Source organism: Microcaecilia unicolor, chromosome 6, assembly GCF_901765095.1.
Source record: "Microcaecilia unicolor chromosome 6, aMicUni1.1, whole genome shotgun sequence".
Classification (NCBI taxonomy): domain Eukaryota; kingdom Metazoa; phylum Chordata; class Amphibia; order Gymnophiona; family Siphonopidae; genus Microcaecilia; species Microcaecilia unicolor.
Window position 1 is genome coordinate 73,218,846 of NC_044036.1, and position 17,582 is coordinate 73,236,427.

The 17,582-nt window shown below is 40.4% G+C and overlaps 1 protein-coding gene across 6 annotated transcripts in view; it reads left to right on the forward strand.

The window, feature by feature from the left end:
• The window catches only part of CCDC18 (coiled-coil domain containing 18), a 251,047-nt gene that overhangs the window by 43,542 nt on the left and 189,923 nt on the right, over positions 1-17,582 (forward strand). For 5 of the 6 annotated variants that reach the window (XM_030205711.1, XM_030205709.1, XM_030205710.1 and 2 more), the window contains one exon: positions 16,201-16,329. In XM_030205711.1, coding sequence (XP_030061571.1) covers positions 16,201-16,329 — 129 coding nt within the window. Of the gene's footprint in view, positions 1-16,200; positions 16,330-17,582 lie in introns of those variants that run through there. The other variant, XM_030205713.1, reaches the window with a different exon arrangement.

A 17,582-nucleotide genomic window follows, 5' to 3' on the forward strand; every position in this document is an offset into this window, starting at 1 on the left:
CTTTCCGTAAATTTTCTCAAAAAGATGGGTCTTCAGTAGTTTGCTGAAGGTGGCTTGCTCGTAGATCGTTTTCATCTTGCTTGACCCTTATTTTTGTACAATAGTTAACCTTTAATCTGAAGAGTGCTGTGTGATTAATTTTGCTTGTGGAAACCCAAAGGAGTTGTATGTGATAGGAGGAGAGGCTGATGTTCATGGACCAGGAGACAGACCTTGGCGTGATAGTGTTTGAGGGTCTAAAGGTAACAAAACAATGTGACAAGTCAGTGGCAAATCCAGGAGAATGTTAGACTGCATAAAGAGGCATAACCAGAAGAAAAGAGGGGTTCATAATGCCCCTATACAGGTCTGTTGGTGAGACTTCACTTGGAGTACTGTGTTCAGTTCTGGCAGCTGTATCTCAGTAGAAATTAGAGAAGAAGAAAAAGGCTAGAGGCGGTTCAGAGGAATGTGGCCAAAAGGTATAAAGTCTCCCTAGATTAGAGGAGAGGAAGGGACAGAACAGATATGATACAGACCTTTAAATACCTGAACAAATAAGCCTTTTCCAAAGGAAGGAAAGGTATAGAATCAGAGAACATGATATGAAGCCACAAAGAGGCAGAATCAGGGACAACATTAGGAAATATTTTTTTCACAGAAAGGATAGTAGATTCCTAGAATGTTCTCCCAGAAGAGGTGATGGAAGCAGAAATATTGCTGAAAATTTAAAAAGGAGTGGAGTATATACAATGGATCCATAAATGGCAAGTTGATAGACAACCTATTATAAAATTATTCTCACAGAGGATAATTTTCTAACAGGATGCCTAGGGTTAAGTAAGCCCGAAAATGCCTATTTTGGTGCTATTTTATAAAGAGACACAGATGCCTATGTGACTTTATAAAATATTAGTGCAAATCTAGCAGCAGTAGCACCTATATTCAAGGTGCAGACACGCACCAGGTTGAAAACAGATTTAATTGTTAGCGTATACTTTATGTATTTTATAAAATACATCTGTAAATGTGACTCTGCCTAAACTGTACCCCTAAAAAAACAAACAAAAAGAGGTACAGATCTGCTTACTAAAATATGAAGAACAAACAAGAAAGCAGACTGAGTTAAAAAGAAGTGATCTATTAAAACAAACCCGATGTGGTCACGTTTTGCCCTCAGGCTGCGTCATTGGTAGAACTACAAAATCTCTCTATATAAAAAGCAACACCAACGTTCTATGAAGCCTCCAGCCGGAAGTGTGAAGGGGGCGAGATATCCGGTTTCCCTATGAGTGTCTGCCCCGCCCTCTCTGTAACACAGTCAGTGAAGGAAAACAGCAGAGCACAAAATCAAATCGCTGGCTCTGTAACAGTGAAGGACTCAGAGGGGGGATGGGAGAGAGGCCAGAGGGTACGGACACACACATTCCCACATGCACACAAAAGAAAACATTGCTAGCCCCTGTTTCATTTGCATCAGAAACGGGGCTTTTTTACTAGTAAGAACATAAAAATATACATAACCATTTCATAAAAATACATTTATATTTCAACGTTTTTTATTGAAGACATTACAAAAAACAGCATTGTCATCAATGAATACACAACAGACAACCGTGAATTATCCAGTGAAATGTGATAAACTGTCCTTCATCTTTTTTTATTTTTAATCCCCACCTCCCCATCCTAATTCCCCTAGTGACCCTACCACACCCACAGAAATACAACAACTTACATATATCAGCTTTATAGTGACAAAACAGAAGCATTGGACTAAAGATCGTTGAGACTGTAGATTTTTACTCCCCCCCGTGAAGAGGGTAGAGGGCCTGTACTCTGATAGCCCTCCCACCCCCCCACCCCTCCTGGGAGATCTCCTTATCAGAAAAGGTGATTGCTGATATACCCCCAATTGAATTCCCCCCTCCCCCCCTCCCACATCTGCTCTACCATCACATTGCCAGTTCCAATGAGGTAAAGAGAAAGAAACCCTTAATCCCAATCAATTGCCACTAGTTGCCGGGGGAGAGCCAGACAGTGTTCCAAGTTTGTTGATAATATGACTCCTCGCTCTCTGAGACATAGTGTTGATATATTCTTCCCATGTGAGATAAAACTTGCTTTGTGTTTTAAGATTAAGCAAAGAATCCTGGAGTTCTATCATAAGCAATTCATGTAAACGAATCCGTCACTGCCAAAAAGAAGGGGTCACTTCTTGTGTCCAATTAACAAGTATGCACTTCATACCAACCAAGAAGGCCTTATGAGCCAGTACATTCTGATACCTCGTACCCCCTTCCACTGGTGATTGACATCCCAGTAGGATGCACGTAGGCAGCTGGTTAACGCTCCTCCCTCCTATCCTCTCTAAGAACTTAACTATCCTAGTCCAGAAAGCTGTGATTGCCACACATTTCCAAAAAGCATGATAAAAGTTATGTGCTGCCCCACAGCGTCTACATTGGGCTGATTCTATATACCCCATTCGACACATCCTAGACTGAGAGGTGTATGCCCGATATATTACTCTAGTCTGGCATTCCCGAAGGTTTGCGTTTTGTGTCCATTTCAAAACCTCTCTCCAAACCCCTCATCAAATCTCGCGGATTGACCTCCCTCTGTAAATCTTCAGTCCACCTTGCTGCCAATTGTGTGAGATCTCCCTGCGGCCTTTTATGTAGTATTGATATCGAGATAGGATCCTCGGACACCATCTCGAATAACTCCTCCAACTTAGTGGTCAAATCAACACCAAGTGCTGCTCGGGGTAGTGAGGCTGTGTAATGTCTAAGCTGTTCATATGCAAAACATGCCCCCCAGTCTGTCGTATCTAATTGCAATGCCGCCATCGTCTTGAGACTGCCATTGGGCTCCAAAAAGTGATGTAAAAATAGTAACATAGTAGATGACGGCAGAAAAAGACCTGCACGGTCCATCCAGTCTGCCCAAGAAGATAAATTCATATGTGCTACTTTTTTTATTTGTACTGTCCTCTTCAGTGCACAGACCGTATAAGTCTGGCCAGCCCTATCGCTCTTCCTCTCCCCAAGCCCTCAGAACAGGGTTTTCTCCTCCCGGAAGGAATGCCCCATTCCCTTGAATGGGTAATAGTCTACTACACCTCTGATCAAAGGACCACAATCTAGCCAAGTCTTTCCATATGGCTTTTAATGGTCCAACTAAAACACTAGTCCGCATCCTTACAGGCAGGTCCTTCAGTGCCACATGCAAAACATAGAACAGGTTTAAAAGGCCACACCACGCTTTTTCTATCTCTAGCGGGGTATAGTCCTCCATCTGCAGATACCAGTCCCTTAAATGACGTAGTAAACAGGCTATGTTGTAAAGTTTCATGTCTGGCACTCCCATCCCCCCGCTTCTCCAAGGTCCCACTAGTTGTGAAAACCGTATCTGAGGTCTTTTCCTAGCCCAAAAAAATTTTGAGAGCAATTTTTGCAAAGATCTCACTTCCCGATGTTTGAGGTATAACGGTATCGTTTGCAGAAAGTATAGCCATTTAGGGAAAAGCACCATGTTGAACAGCGAGATATGGCCTACTAACGATAACGGCAATCCTTCCCATCTTCCCAGAGTTCCCCTGGTGCTTTCCAGCAGGTACTCTATATTCTATAAAGGTGCTTGGGGTCTTTAGTTAGCTGGATCCCCAAATATGTAAACGCACTCCCCGCTCTTTTAAATGGACAGTGTAGGCTTTCCCATTGTTCCTTTCTCATATGGAGTGTCATAACTTCAGACTTGTCTAAATTGAGGCGGAACCCCAAATAGTCCCCAAATTCAGCAAAAATATCCAACAGGGATGGCAAGGACACATGAGAATCCTGTATCATAGTTAGAAGGTCATCGGCGAAGGCAGAGATATTAAAGGATGCACTCTGTATTTGTACCCCTTTCACCTCCTCAGTGCTCTGAATTTCTCTAATAAGAGAATCTAAAACCAATACAAAAAAAAGAGGTGAAAGGGGACACCCCTGTCGGGTACCCCTGGCAATCCCAAATGTTCCCGAGGCCTGCCAAGTAACCCACACCTCCGCAGTAGGTCCTTGGTATAAAGTCTCTATAGCTTTCAAGAAGAACCCCTCCATCCCAAAAGCCCTCAAGGTAGCAAACATGAAGTCCCATTTGACACGGTCAAAGGCCTTTTCGGCATCAAAGCTAATTATTAATGCAGGGGATGATGAATCATGCAAGCTCTCCAGGGCCCCCAAAATCTGTCTCATATTGCGAGCTACTGATCGTTCTCGTACGAAGCCCACCTGGGATATTATCCCTGGTAATATCCGTGCCAGCCTGTTTGCCAGAATTTTTGCCATTAATTTCGTTTCAAAGGAGAGTAAAGAAAGAGGTCTATATAAACTAGCTAGGAGAGGGTCCCGGCCCGGCTTCAGCAAGACCACTATTTGTGCCTTTCGCAAAGAGTCTGGCAAGATTCCCATTTCTACAAACCTATTGAAGACCACTGTCAGGCAAGGCACAATATCTGAACTAAGGAGCTTATAGAACTCTGAAGAGAGCCCATCTACTCCCGGGGACTTATGCAACGGGCTGGCATGTATACCCCAGCTCACCTCATCTTCTGAGATTACCCTATTGAGGCTGGATTGTTGCGTTTCTGTAAGTTTGGGAAGAGTTTGTCCTGCTAAATACCATTCGGTGTGGAGTCCCTGATCCTCTGGAGGGGAATACAGATTCTCATAGAACTGCCGGAATACCTCATTCACACCCTCCGCAGTATGTTGAACACCCCCTCGTGCATCCCTAACTTGCGATACATATCTTGAACCCCTTACCTGTTTCACCAATCGTGCCAGCAATCTCCCTTGTTTGTTCGCATGTTTATATAAATGATAGCGATAGTAATAATTTGATTTTTTTGCTTTGGTGTGTATTAACTGGTTCAAGGATGTCTGAGCCTCTAAGAGCCTAACTTTATTAAAGCTCGTTGGGCTGGCTCCAAACCGCTGTCACGCCTGCCCCACTGCCTTCCCCATCCTAATTATCTCTGTCTCTCGGGATCTTTTCTTATATGAATAATATGAGATGATGGCTCCTCTCAATATGGCTTTGGCCGCTTCCCGAAATAGTAACAGGTCTTCATGATAACTATTCACGTTGAACTCTGAGTTATTCTCTCCATTGAGATTGCATATAGGGAGTGAACTGGGGGTCAAATCCACTGGCCCCACTCTGGATACCCCAGTACTATCCAATAACGGATCATACATTGTGTTAAAGTCCCCCCCATAATTATAGGCAGCTGGTCAAAGGAGTGCACATGTTTCTCCAGGGTCTGATAAAACCTCCTATTGTATTGGTTCGGTGCATACATGTTAATTAGCAAGAAAGGTTGGTTGTTCACTTGGGCCTCTAAGAAAACATATCTTCCCATTGGATCAGCTATTACCCTCTTCTTAGTAATATGGAGCCCCTTGCGGAATAAGATAATAACTCCCGCCTTCCGATTGGGCGACGGACTCTCCACATAATCCCCCACCCACCATTTACATAATTTCTTATGTTCCATTGCTGTTAAATGTCTCCTGCAGCATTGCAATATGCACTTTTTGTCTATTTAAAGTCTGTAAGATCTTACTCCTTTTAATTGGGGAGGAGATACCCCCCACGTTCCAGGATATTAGCTTAACCATAATCCATCGGGACTAGCCCACATAAGTTGTGAAGTGTGTAGTAAAGAGAGAGGCGTCCCAGCCTACACCGCTCTCTGCTTTCTATTTCTCCTTCTACAACTCTCAATTGTCGGTCCCTACCCCATGTCTCACTTGTGTTCGAGCAGACCTTCCCCATCCCCCAAAATCCCTCTCATACCCCCCACGCACTCCTCCCTTTCCCCTCCAAACCCTTGAGTTCCTGAAAGGAACCCATCACGTATTGGTGTCCCTTACCCCTCTCTGTCTTATGTCCCTCTACCCATTAGGGAATATCAAAACAATTGTAATTACTGTCTACCCCCATTTATTGGGTCCATTTCTGATCCCGCAACCCCCCTTCCAACTATCCACTATAGACCTGGTCACAGACTATAACCTTCAGTCCACAAGCATACTTATCATTCTCCCGGTCACAGATTTAGCAGTCCAGCGCAAGTCTCAGAATCACAGTTCACTGTACTGCACCCTGTATAACTCTTCCATTTTTTTATGCAGCCTGTTCCACAGTTCTTTTGACTTCAGGGTGCAGACTCCTGTGACAGACTTTTGAGGAAATCTTTGGCTGCAGTCACCTCTTTAGAATTTCTCCGCGCCCTCATATTGGACCTTCAATTTTGCGGGATAAAGCAATGCAAACCTGATTCTTCTCTCGTGCAGTGCCGCACACACAGGGGCAAACTCCTCCTAAAAATACATTTAAATGTACATAAATAAGAGTATCAAAACAGAATATAAAACCAACTATTGAATTAAATAATTAAAAGAACAATCTATAATTTAATCATAACAATAATAAAAATCTTATACACAACAAATATACCAAAAGTAATAATCATTGAACAAATACAACCACAAACAGGAGGTAAAAGCATATATAAGGAGAGGTAGAGATAGGAATATCCATATCAGTGCAGAAACTGGTGTGACATGCAGTCCTCTATATAACTTATTGTGATCTTTTCAAACTGCTTGTGATGTGGACATACCTACACAATCGTGCTTTAAAACAGAATACATACATACATACCTAAAAGGGGTTATAATAAAGATTACAATAAAGGTTATAATAAAGGTTACAATAAAGATTCCCCATAATGATCTGACTTCCTAATTATTCCAATCACAACTATTAAGGAACCCTCCTATCTGTTCATCCTAATTACATCCTCACGACTGAATATTATATCTTGTCCTGATATCATTATGTTCTGTTATGTTGATCTTTCAATCCACTTCCAATCCAATATGATTTACTTATGCATTGTTATTTGTAATAATTGTAAAATTATTATTCTGTTAATATGATTGCTATGATATTCTATGTACCCATCTGTATCTATATTCTGAAATTCTTATCCTATAATGTGTACATGTTGCTATAACATTTTGTAAGCCACATTGAGCCTGCAAATAGGTGGGAAAATGTGGGATACAAGTGCAGCAAATAAATAAATAAAATATACCCCCAAAGGTAAAAATGTCAAAACACCCTAAAATAAAAGTATGAAAAGTTTTAATAGAAACATTTTTGAAGACTCGTTCTTAATTAACATCCGATTTATCATTTCATATAGCTAAACAATTTCATAGTATGCATGCCGATTTTATTAAGTCAGCAAATTCTCAAAATTAAAAACCAGAGCATTTCACACAATTTTAACAACATACTATTGTACCCATTTCAACATAACTCACTTCTATAACCGCTAGGGCATCATTCAAAAAAAGCGGGAATTATTTCTTTCCGCTTCTCTAATCAACATAACATTGGTTTCCAATAGCGTTTCAAATGCGTCACGATTAATGATCAAAACAGAAATGATCTTATCCCACTGCCCTATATGTTACAATTCTATACCGAATAATGAATGATTCAGAACAAGATGAGAATTTATTCGGCACATACCTGTTTTCTCAATAGTGTTTAAATGTGCCATGTCTTTCATACATAATGATTTATGACCTCATCGATCTTCTCATGCTGCATACTCTAACATTTCAAACCTCTTGTAATTCTAAACAGTTCAGTTCTAAATATCAAGCCATACAGCATTACCAGACAGAAAAAAGATTACTTACTCTGCTCTATGCAAACATCACTCCTGTCTGCTGTCTAGCAGCGTTACAGCGTATGTTCTGACTAGTGGCTTTTAAACGTCATGAAAAGTTCAAAGGTCACCAACTGTCATCTATTTCAATTTATTCCAAAAACAAACTTCACTATCATGTGTGGAAATATCTCCCATTATATACAACTCCTTATACAACATCGATTATCATCAGTATATATGATTATATCTCAACAAATTCAGTATTTGGCAGTGACAACAACGTCATGATGTTCATTTGAAACACCATATGCAAATGTGATATATTCATCAGAACAAATCTATAATATTTCTTTCTATGTCAGCAATGTCATAATAGTGCAATTCTATTGTGAAAAAATGTTTCAAAATGTAAAATATTGATCAGGACTAACTATATCATAAAAATCATTGCGCAGTACTTTTACAATACAATTCATAAAAAGACTGAATAATCGCTCTCCTGGTTTAATCCAAAAGATTTAACAGTATTGAATTTGAAGATAAATCTTTGTTCTGCTTGCAATAATGACTTATTGATATCTCCTCCTCTCCAATATGATTTAATCTTTAACAATATTAAAAATCTCAACTGTTCAAAAGTATGCCTAGAATCGTACATATGTTCCACTAATGGTTTTTCTAATACCTTTCTTTTTATAGCACTTTTATGCTCAGCAATACGTGTATTGAATGTTCTCATCATTTTCCCCAATATATATGAGTCCACATGGACATATCACTGCATAGACTACTTGTGAGGTCTTGCAATTAGAATATTGCTTCAATTCATATCTCTCTCCTGTCTTAGAGTGTATAAAGAATTTTGTTTTCAAATTTACAGAACAAAATGAACAATTTAAACATGGATAAATTCCCCATACTGAATCATTCTTTATGGGTACTGGAAGCGCTGATGGTACAAGGAAGTCCTTAAGATTCTTATTCCTTTTAAATGCTATCAGCAACTCTTTAACAGAGAAATGTGGTATATTCTGAACCAATGACCAGTGTTTTCTTAATATCTTAATTAAATCAGATGATAAATGGTCAAAATATAAGGTGCAAACAATTTTTTTCTCATTTTTATTAGGAGTAATAGTACTAGAATGAAGAAGGTCATGTCTCTTGTCGTTGTGCTGTTGTTAACATATCTTCTTTAATATATCTAAACGGATACCCTCTTTGCATAAATCTTCTAGCCACCATATTCATCTGTTTTCTACAATCCTTATCCTCTGAACATAACTTCTTCACTCTTAGAAACTGGCTAAAAGGGAGATTGCGCTTGAGAGGCCGACTGTGACAACTATTAAACTGAAGAAGTTTATTCCTGTTTATTGGTTTACGATATAGCGTAGTCATAAACTTGCCATATCTAAATTGAATCTTAATATCCAGAAAAGGTATTTCTTCCCTACTGTAATTCATTTGAAACTTCAGATTCCTGTCTCTTGTATTCAACCATTCAAAAAAATCCATCAACATAACTTCACCACCTAAGATGGCCGACAGGTAAGGAGCTCCGAGGTCCGAGGAAACAAACCTACCGGACCGACGTGAACCATCCGTGACTGGACCAGACCAAGTTGCTGCTGACTCAGAGCCGACTGGTGGAAGACCAGTGGACCGGCTGGTGGGAGATCAGCGAAACGGAGCGAGAAGACCTCACCTCTGTTAGCGAGGACGGGAGGCCCGAGGCTGACGGATTTATAGCAATAATCTATAAATCTCAATTCAAAGTCACAACAACAGCGGAATCTATTCTCCCCAACTCGAAATAGCCTCAGTCAGAATTAACCACTCCAACTTAAGTGATCACCTAAACCTAATCCTATTCTACAGACCCCCAGGCAACTGGCAAGACGCACAAACGCACTTTCTGGATTTCATATCGAATACATGTATCTCCACCCAGAACCTTCTTATAGCAGGTGATATCAACCTTCACCTTGAAGATATTAACTCAAGCAATGTTCGTGAATGCAAAAACTTCCTTCAACTATGGGAACTCCACTGGCCAAACACACAACCCACCCATGAAAAAGGACATACACTAGATATCATCACTCACAAATTCTCACCAGAACCAAATATCACACTAATAGACACAAAATGGAAAGCCAGGCCATGGTCCGACCACTACAGTGCAATGGAGAACAAAAAAGACACAACAAAAACAAAATCAACAAACATATACTACGAGAGGCAAAATAGACCCACTAACATTCTGGCAGCACCTCTACACTGATGAATGGACAATACCTACAGACTCACCCCAATTTCTCCAAGATTGGGAGAACAGATGCAGAATAACACTAGACAACATAGCACCACTTCAAACCAGAACCTCACACAGAAAAAACTCAATACCATGGTTTAACAAAGAATTAAAAGAATTAAAAACACAAGTCAGAACATTGGAAAGAGCATGGAACAAGAAAAAAGACGAAAACACACACAAAGAATGGAAACAATTACAAAGAAAATACAAATACACTATCAGACAAACGAAAAGGACCTATTACAAAACCAAAATAGGACCAAACGACAAGGATACACTCAAACTCTTTTCACTTGTAAACAATCTTCTAAATACTACCAAGGTCACCTCCAACAACTCAGATACCCCATCAGCAACTAACCTTGCGAATACTTCAACGAAAAAATCATAAAGTTCCGACTCATGATACCCACTACCACAACAGACTACACAAATATCCTTGAATGTCTAGACCCAAAACCCGGAGAATGCCCAGCAGATCGATCATGGACCGACTTTGACACTCTGTCATCAAAAGAAATTTCATACTGGCTAGGAAAATGTGCCGAATCGCAATGCCAATTAGACATCTGCCCTAACAGTCTAATAAGATCCGCACCCAAACAATTCAAAACAGACCTCACGAAGCATATAAACTACAGGCTTCAAAGTGGACTCTTTCCTACGGATAAAGGAAACATCCTACTCGCTCCGTTACCGAAAGATGCTAAAAAAAGCACAATGGACTTAACTAACTACCGACCAGTAGCATCTATTCCACTCATGACCAAACTCATGGAAGGCACGAAACAACTTACTGAATACCTAAATAAACACTCAATTCTGCACGAGTCCCAATCAGGATTTCGGACGAATCACAGCTCAAACTGTACTAGTGTCCGCAATGAAGTCATTCAAACAAGCAATTGCGACAGGTAACAACATCCTCATCCTACAATTCGACATGTCCAGTGCCTTTGACATGGTCAACCATGAAATACTAATACATATACTAGAATACTTCGGAGTAGGAGGCACAGTTCTAAAATGGTTCAAAGGATTCTTGACCACAAGATCATACCAAGTAACAACGAACGCGGACAGATCACCACCATGGATACCTAAATGTGGTGTCCCTCAGGTGATCCCCTTTCTCGCCAACATTGTTCAACCTAATGATGATACCTCTAGCCAAACTATTAGCCAATCAAAACCTCAACCCCTACATTTATGCAGATGACGTCACAATCTACATCCCATTCAAACAAGATCTAATTGAAATCACCAACGAGATCAACCAAAGCCTCCAAATAATGCACACCTGGGCAGATGCATTCCAACTAAAACTTAACGCAGAAAAAACACATCTTGTACTCAACTCACAACATAACACAAAAAACTTCAATGCCATAACCACACCATACTGTTCTCTTCCAGTCTCACAAAACTTGAAAATTCTCAGAGTCACCATTGACCGAAACCTCACTTTTGATACCCATGTGAAAAACACGATCTTCCGTACCCTGGTACAGTCAATGTTAATAAGCCATCTGGACTACTGCAATGCATTATACGCCGGGTGCAAAGAACAGACAATCAAAAAAACTTCAAACTGCCCAGAATACAGCCGCCAGACTCATATTTGGAAAAGCCAAATATGAAAGCGCAAAACCACTAAGAGAGAAACTTCACTGGCTTCCACTGAAGGAACGCATTGCGTTCAAGATCTGCACGTTGGTACACAAAATTATTCATGCAGACGCCCCAATCTACATGCTAAACCTCATAGACCTACCTCCCAGAAACGCTGCAAGATCATCCCGTAAATTTCTCAACCTGCACTACCCCAGCTGCAAAGGACTTAAATACAAGATGATGCATGCCACTACCTTCTCTTACAAGAGCATGCAGATATGGAATGCATTACCTACAGACCTGAAAGCAATCAAAGAAACATCTATCTTTCGGAAATCTCTGAAAACATTCTTCTTCAACAAGGCCTACGATGAGAACTTATAACCTCACTAAGTCCACTCAACTATGAGCGCACACCTCCTATAATTACCCTAACAACTCTCTTCTCTCTTCCCTCACCCCTTCCTAAGCACTACACATTACTAATTGTATCCGATATCCTGTTATGACAATGTTATCAAATCTATGTAAGCCACATTGAGCCTGCAAATAGGTGGGGGAATGTGGGATACAAATGCAATAAATAATAATATCATCATTAATATATCATCAATAAATCTCTTCCATATTACAATATGTTCCCTGTAGGGATTGTCTTGTAAAACTTGTTTCTCAAATTGTCCCATAAAAAGATTAGCTAATGAGGAGGCAACTGTTGCACCCATGGCTGCCCCTTTCACCTGGTTATAATAATTGCCTTCAAAAACAAAAAAGTTTTCTTTTAAAGCTATAGTAATAATTATATAAAGCTTTGACCTCACAAGAAAAGGTAATATATCAAGTCATAATAAACATAAACATAAAATCAAATCAATCAAATTAGGTGTGACCTAATTTTATAAGAGCCCACTTATGTGCAAAAAATATATATAAAATTACCCTAATACTGTCTTGAGTGCTTTGGAGTCTTGCTATATCTCAGAACTTTATAACTTTTTATAGAACTCCTTGAAAGCCTCCTCAGTGTCCTTACTCCTTAGTATTTTATTTATTTACTTATTACATTTGTATCTCGCACAATTCCCACTCATCGCAAGCTCTATGCGGCTTACATAGTAACAAATCACAAAATCATGAAGTTAACAAAATCACAAAATTATGAAATCATGAAGTTAACAAAATCACAAAATTATGAAGTTAACAAAATCAAGAAGTTAATAATGATTTAAAGTATTATATAACAATAAAACATAATTAGACTAAGGTAGGTAATAAGGAGTGGAGAGATAGTGAGGCAGGGAAGAAGAGGGGAGAGAAGCAGGGAAAAGGGAAGGAGGGAGGGGAGTAGGAAAGGGTACAGGGAAGAAGAAAGGGAAAAGAAAAGTAGGGAAATGGTATGGAAGAAATCAGACTGTAAAGGATAAAGGGGACGTCAAAGGTAATTGACTATTAAGTGAGTGAAAGTTTAAAGTAGAGAACTATTGAGTTGAATAAACTTGTTTAAATAAGTGGGTTTTCAATAATTTCCTGAAAGGAAGGTATTCACTTGTTGATCGGATATGTTTGAGTAGAGCATTCCAGAGACGACTTCCAAGATAGCAAAAGTTAGATGAACAACAGATCAGTCCAGAAATTGTGGGTTATACTCTTCTGCCAGCAGGTAGAGCTAGAGAGAAACAAATTGAGCTCTGCCATATAAGACAGTGTACAGTTGATTCAGTTAGTATTTTTGTATCTCCTGCAGGTGGTAGACAGTGGTCTGTGCAGTTTATGGTCTTTTCTCTGGATACTTGCTCCTGTTCTAGTTTTTCCACTTCAATTGAGCTTGGGGGAAAGGCTTGGATTTCTGTCTTTTCTAAGAAGCACACTTGGTGGTGCCAGGTCCCTCCCCTTCTCCACTACACTTCTGTCCTCACAAATAAAAAAAAAAAAATAGAAAGCGGCTCCAATTTCTATGGAGTGTTCTGGTATTTGCTGCTGCCTTATGGGGAAGCATCTGTCTCACAGAAAAGCCTTTCACTTGCATTTATTTTTCCTCTGCTTACTCTGGTAAGCTACATGGGGACTTGCTTCAGTAAGTACAGTTCCTGTTCTTTGGAGTAACTTAACTTTTGTTTCGCTCTCTCTTTCCTATTTCGGATGTCAGCCATGGCTTTCTCATTTAAGTTAAGCACTCAGTTAAGTGCTGCGCCTGCTGTGGTGCACTTAGAGCAACATCGGGGCAATGCTCGTCATGTTTGCCTTCTTCTCAGAAGACGGCCATTTTGGATTCCCATGTGTCTCTCCCTGCTAAAGATAGCTTTTCCTTAGCTTCACTCTTTTATCCCACCTTTGGATTTGGCTCCTTTACACTCTGCAGCTGCCTCCTGTAACTTGGTTAGACCTCTAGAGTATTATGCTCCCTTTCCTCTACATTTTGTTCTGTTATGTCATCAGGCATACTTATTAAAGAGAGTTCAGGCACCTTAGAATTCTGTTTCTCAGCTTCAAACTGAATTTTATTCTAAAAGGAGGAGAATCTTTGCTGTCAGGGCCACATTTTGAAGGGGCTGTTTCTGCAAAGATCCCTTAGAGGAAGAAGAACTTCCTGCTGATTTGTTAGACTTCCTTTCTGTGCTTGATCTCCCTGCCCCCTAATTCTTTCTTCCTTTTCCCTCTCCAGCTTTCTTCCCTCTCTGCTCCTTTATTCTTCCTCCCTACTCTTCATCAAGACCCCTAGTTCTCTCTGCCCTCCCCAGTTCTCTCTCCTTAACTCTTAGCAAGACCCTGGTTCTCTAACCCCAAGTTTTCTCTGCTTCCCTTTGCCACCCTCCCCCCAAGTTCTCTCTCCTTTCTCACAGACCCCTGCTTGCTTTTTTCCACCAGACACCTTCTTTCTCTGTCCTCCTCCCCCACCACCACAGCAACCCCCCCCCCCCCCCTCAGTGTGCTCTTTCCCCTTCCCCTGCACTAGAAAAACTCCTCCCATCACAGCAACCACTCTTATTTCTGTTATACACAACCCTAGCTTGCTGTGTTTGGCCAAATACAATAGGGAGGATCAGCACAGATGCTCATCAGGCCACATTCTCCTCCTCTGGCTGTCATGGGCTGATGTTCAAAAGTCCCTGAGATCCACAGTAGAAGTTACCGATTTTGAAATAGCGAGCAATGCTCAAAGGAAATTGCATACAAATAAAGTCTAAGTAAATTTAGCAAGCCGTTTGGTAGGGAAAGTGCCTAGCACATGCGCAGAACAGTCTCCCAATAAGTGTCCATGTTCTGCACATGCCCAGGAATCCCTCTGCTGTACTGCCCTTTCCCCTCAGCTATCTGCTTGTTTCTCTGCCCCCCCCCCCCCCCCCCCCCGCCAACCAACTGACATCAAGGGGCTTTCCCTTAGCTGATTGTCTGCTTGTTTCTCCAGCCCCCAGCTGACATAGGGGCTTTCCCCAGCCGACTGGCTATCTGCCCCTATGATGTCAGCTGGGATGGGACGGAAAATTATCCCCACATAACCCTGTCTTAGGAGTGACGTTTTTATTGTCATGGTATGTGCCCATCCTCAGTAACCCCTAACTCTTCCTTTCCTAAAGGATCCCACATGCCTGTCCCATGCTTTCTTCAATTCTGACCTAGTCCTCATTTCCACAACCTCCACCGGGAGGTCATTCCATACATCCACCACCCTTTTGGTTCTTAGATTCCTCCTAAGTGTATTTCCTCTTAACTTCATCCAGAGTTTTCCTTCATTTGAAAAATGCTCGCCTTCTATATATTGATGCCACTGAGGTATTTAAACGTCTCTATCCCCTCACTCTCGCCTCTCTTCCAGCGTATACATGTTGAGGTTCCTAAGTCTGTCTCTATATGTTTTACGACAGAAATCCCCTTACTAATTTTGTAGCCGCCCTCTGGACCAACTCCATCCTGATTATATCTTTCCGTAGGTGCAGTCTCCAGAACTTCATGCAGTACTCTAAATGGGGCCTCACCAGAGACTTATACCACCAATTCCTAAAGCCAGTGAGAGCTCCCAATGTGAGCCTCGGGCCAAAGTTTGCTCACCCCTGTTCTAGAGCAATGATTTTTAACCTAATCCTCAGGGACCTCCTGGTCAGTTGAGTTTTCAGGATATCCACAATGAATATACACAAGAGAGATAGGGGATAGAGAGAATGCTGGGAGACAAGCCCGAAGAGAGAGAAAGTTTAGAGTGTCAGGCCTGGGATGGGGAGGAGCCAAGCCTTTTGATGGGGGAGTTCATCACAAAAACATTGAATCTGCAAAATTCTGCATCCTTATTTGCAAAATATTGTGTGCAGAATTTTCAAAAATTTTGCATAGAATTTAAATTTTTTCCACAGAATTTTCCCAGGAGGACATTCTGTGGATCCAGCTCTTATTAATTAAACTTGCGTTTAAAAAGATTTCTGTAAATGCATTTTCGTTAAGGCATGTTTATCAGAACCATATTGACAGTAGTCAAACATTTTTATAGTTTTATATTAGATGTGTCTACCTTTTTGATAAATGTTACTTAACATCTGAAAATAATTTATTTTCATAGAGATGCAAAAGTTCGCCTGGAAGAAAGCCAAAAACTGGTGTCGTCAAAGGAACACTTTTTGCAAACCTTTAAAGATGAGTATAAAAATCTGAAAGATGAATTATTGGAACAAAGAAAGCGAGGAAAGAGGTGACTAAATTTGATAAGTGTCCTTCAAAGTTTGTTTCATTTTAGACTAGAAATAGTTGGCCTGATATTCAAAAGCACTTATGTATATAGGGGCAGCTGCTATATGGATATGTGTCCTATCTGAATTTTCAGTGGCACTATCCAGATAGCGCTGTAGAAAATTGTTATGGACCATCTTGGCATTATCCAGGATGGAGCGAAGGTGTTTGTCTAACTCCAGAGACGGCCAGCAATATTCACACATGAGTGAGGCAATTTTGTATTTGATACCAAGATGTAGATGCCACAATGAGGTTCACTTAGTGCGAATTCTATAACAGCTTTTGGGCATCTAAGCTATTGTAGAATACTGGCACAGAGCCACTGTGGTGCACTAATAGTTTGGCAATGCCAGCTTAATGGCATTCCAATGGGTGGTGTAAGTTGGCACGTCTGTGTGTGCCATCTAATGTGTGCAACTGATAGTATTCTATAAGTAGCATTCTTTGCTTGCCAACACCTATTACAAGCCTGTACTCTACCCACATGTATGCTCCATGGCAGTTGTACACTTAGCAACTTAACATGCACTAGTTACAGAATAGCGCCTATCACTTATAAGCCTAGCTTTCAATTGTTGACACCAATGATGCATGTAAGAGCTAGATTTCCATATCATGCATGCACTATTGGTGCCTAATTTTATGCATCAGCTTATAGAATTGCCTTTTATCTGTATAGCTGTGCGTTTAATTTAGGCCAGCAGAAAGGCTGTCCTCAATCATGCAGCATAGGTGTAAGGGCAGCAGCTCTTCATATATTTGGTGCTGCTGCTTCTCTGGATAGCAGCACTGAATATATGTAATATATTTAAACACAGCAGTTGATTCTTACAAAAAAATGTTCACCATAGCAGTTGAATGTTGACCTGACTAATTTTTATATTTCTTTCTTGATAAGATGCTGTAAGTCGTAACAAACAGAACTTAATCTGTTTATGTAAATAGTTATTATATGTAGCCATCTCTGAGAAAAGGTGACTAAAGTCTCCAGAAACAAAAGAGATTTTACTGGATTATGATAGAGCAAACACTTTGTAATACAACACAAACCTCATCCTTTTATGTGAAAAAATAAAAAAGTTACAGAAGTTCAAATATGGGACTTTTTCAGACTGCTTATAGACCCATGACATGAAAAATTGGCCGTTCTCAACATTTTGGATCTGAGACTTCAGTCACCTTTTCCCAAAGATGGTCATATATATCAATAGT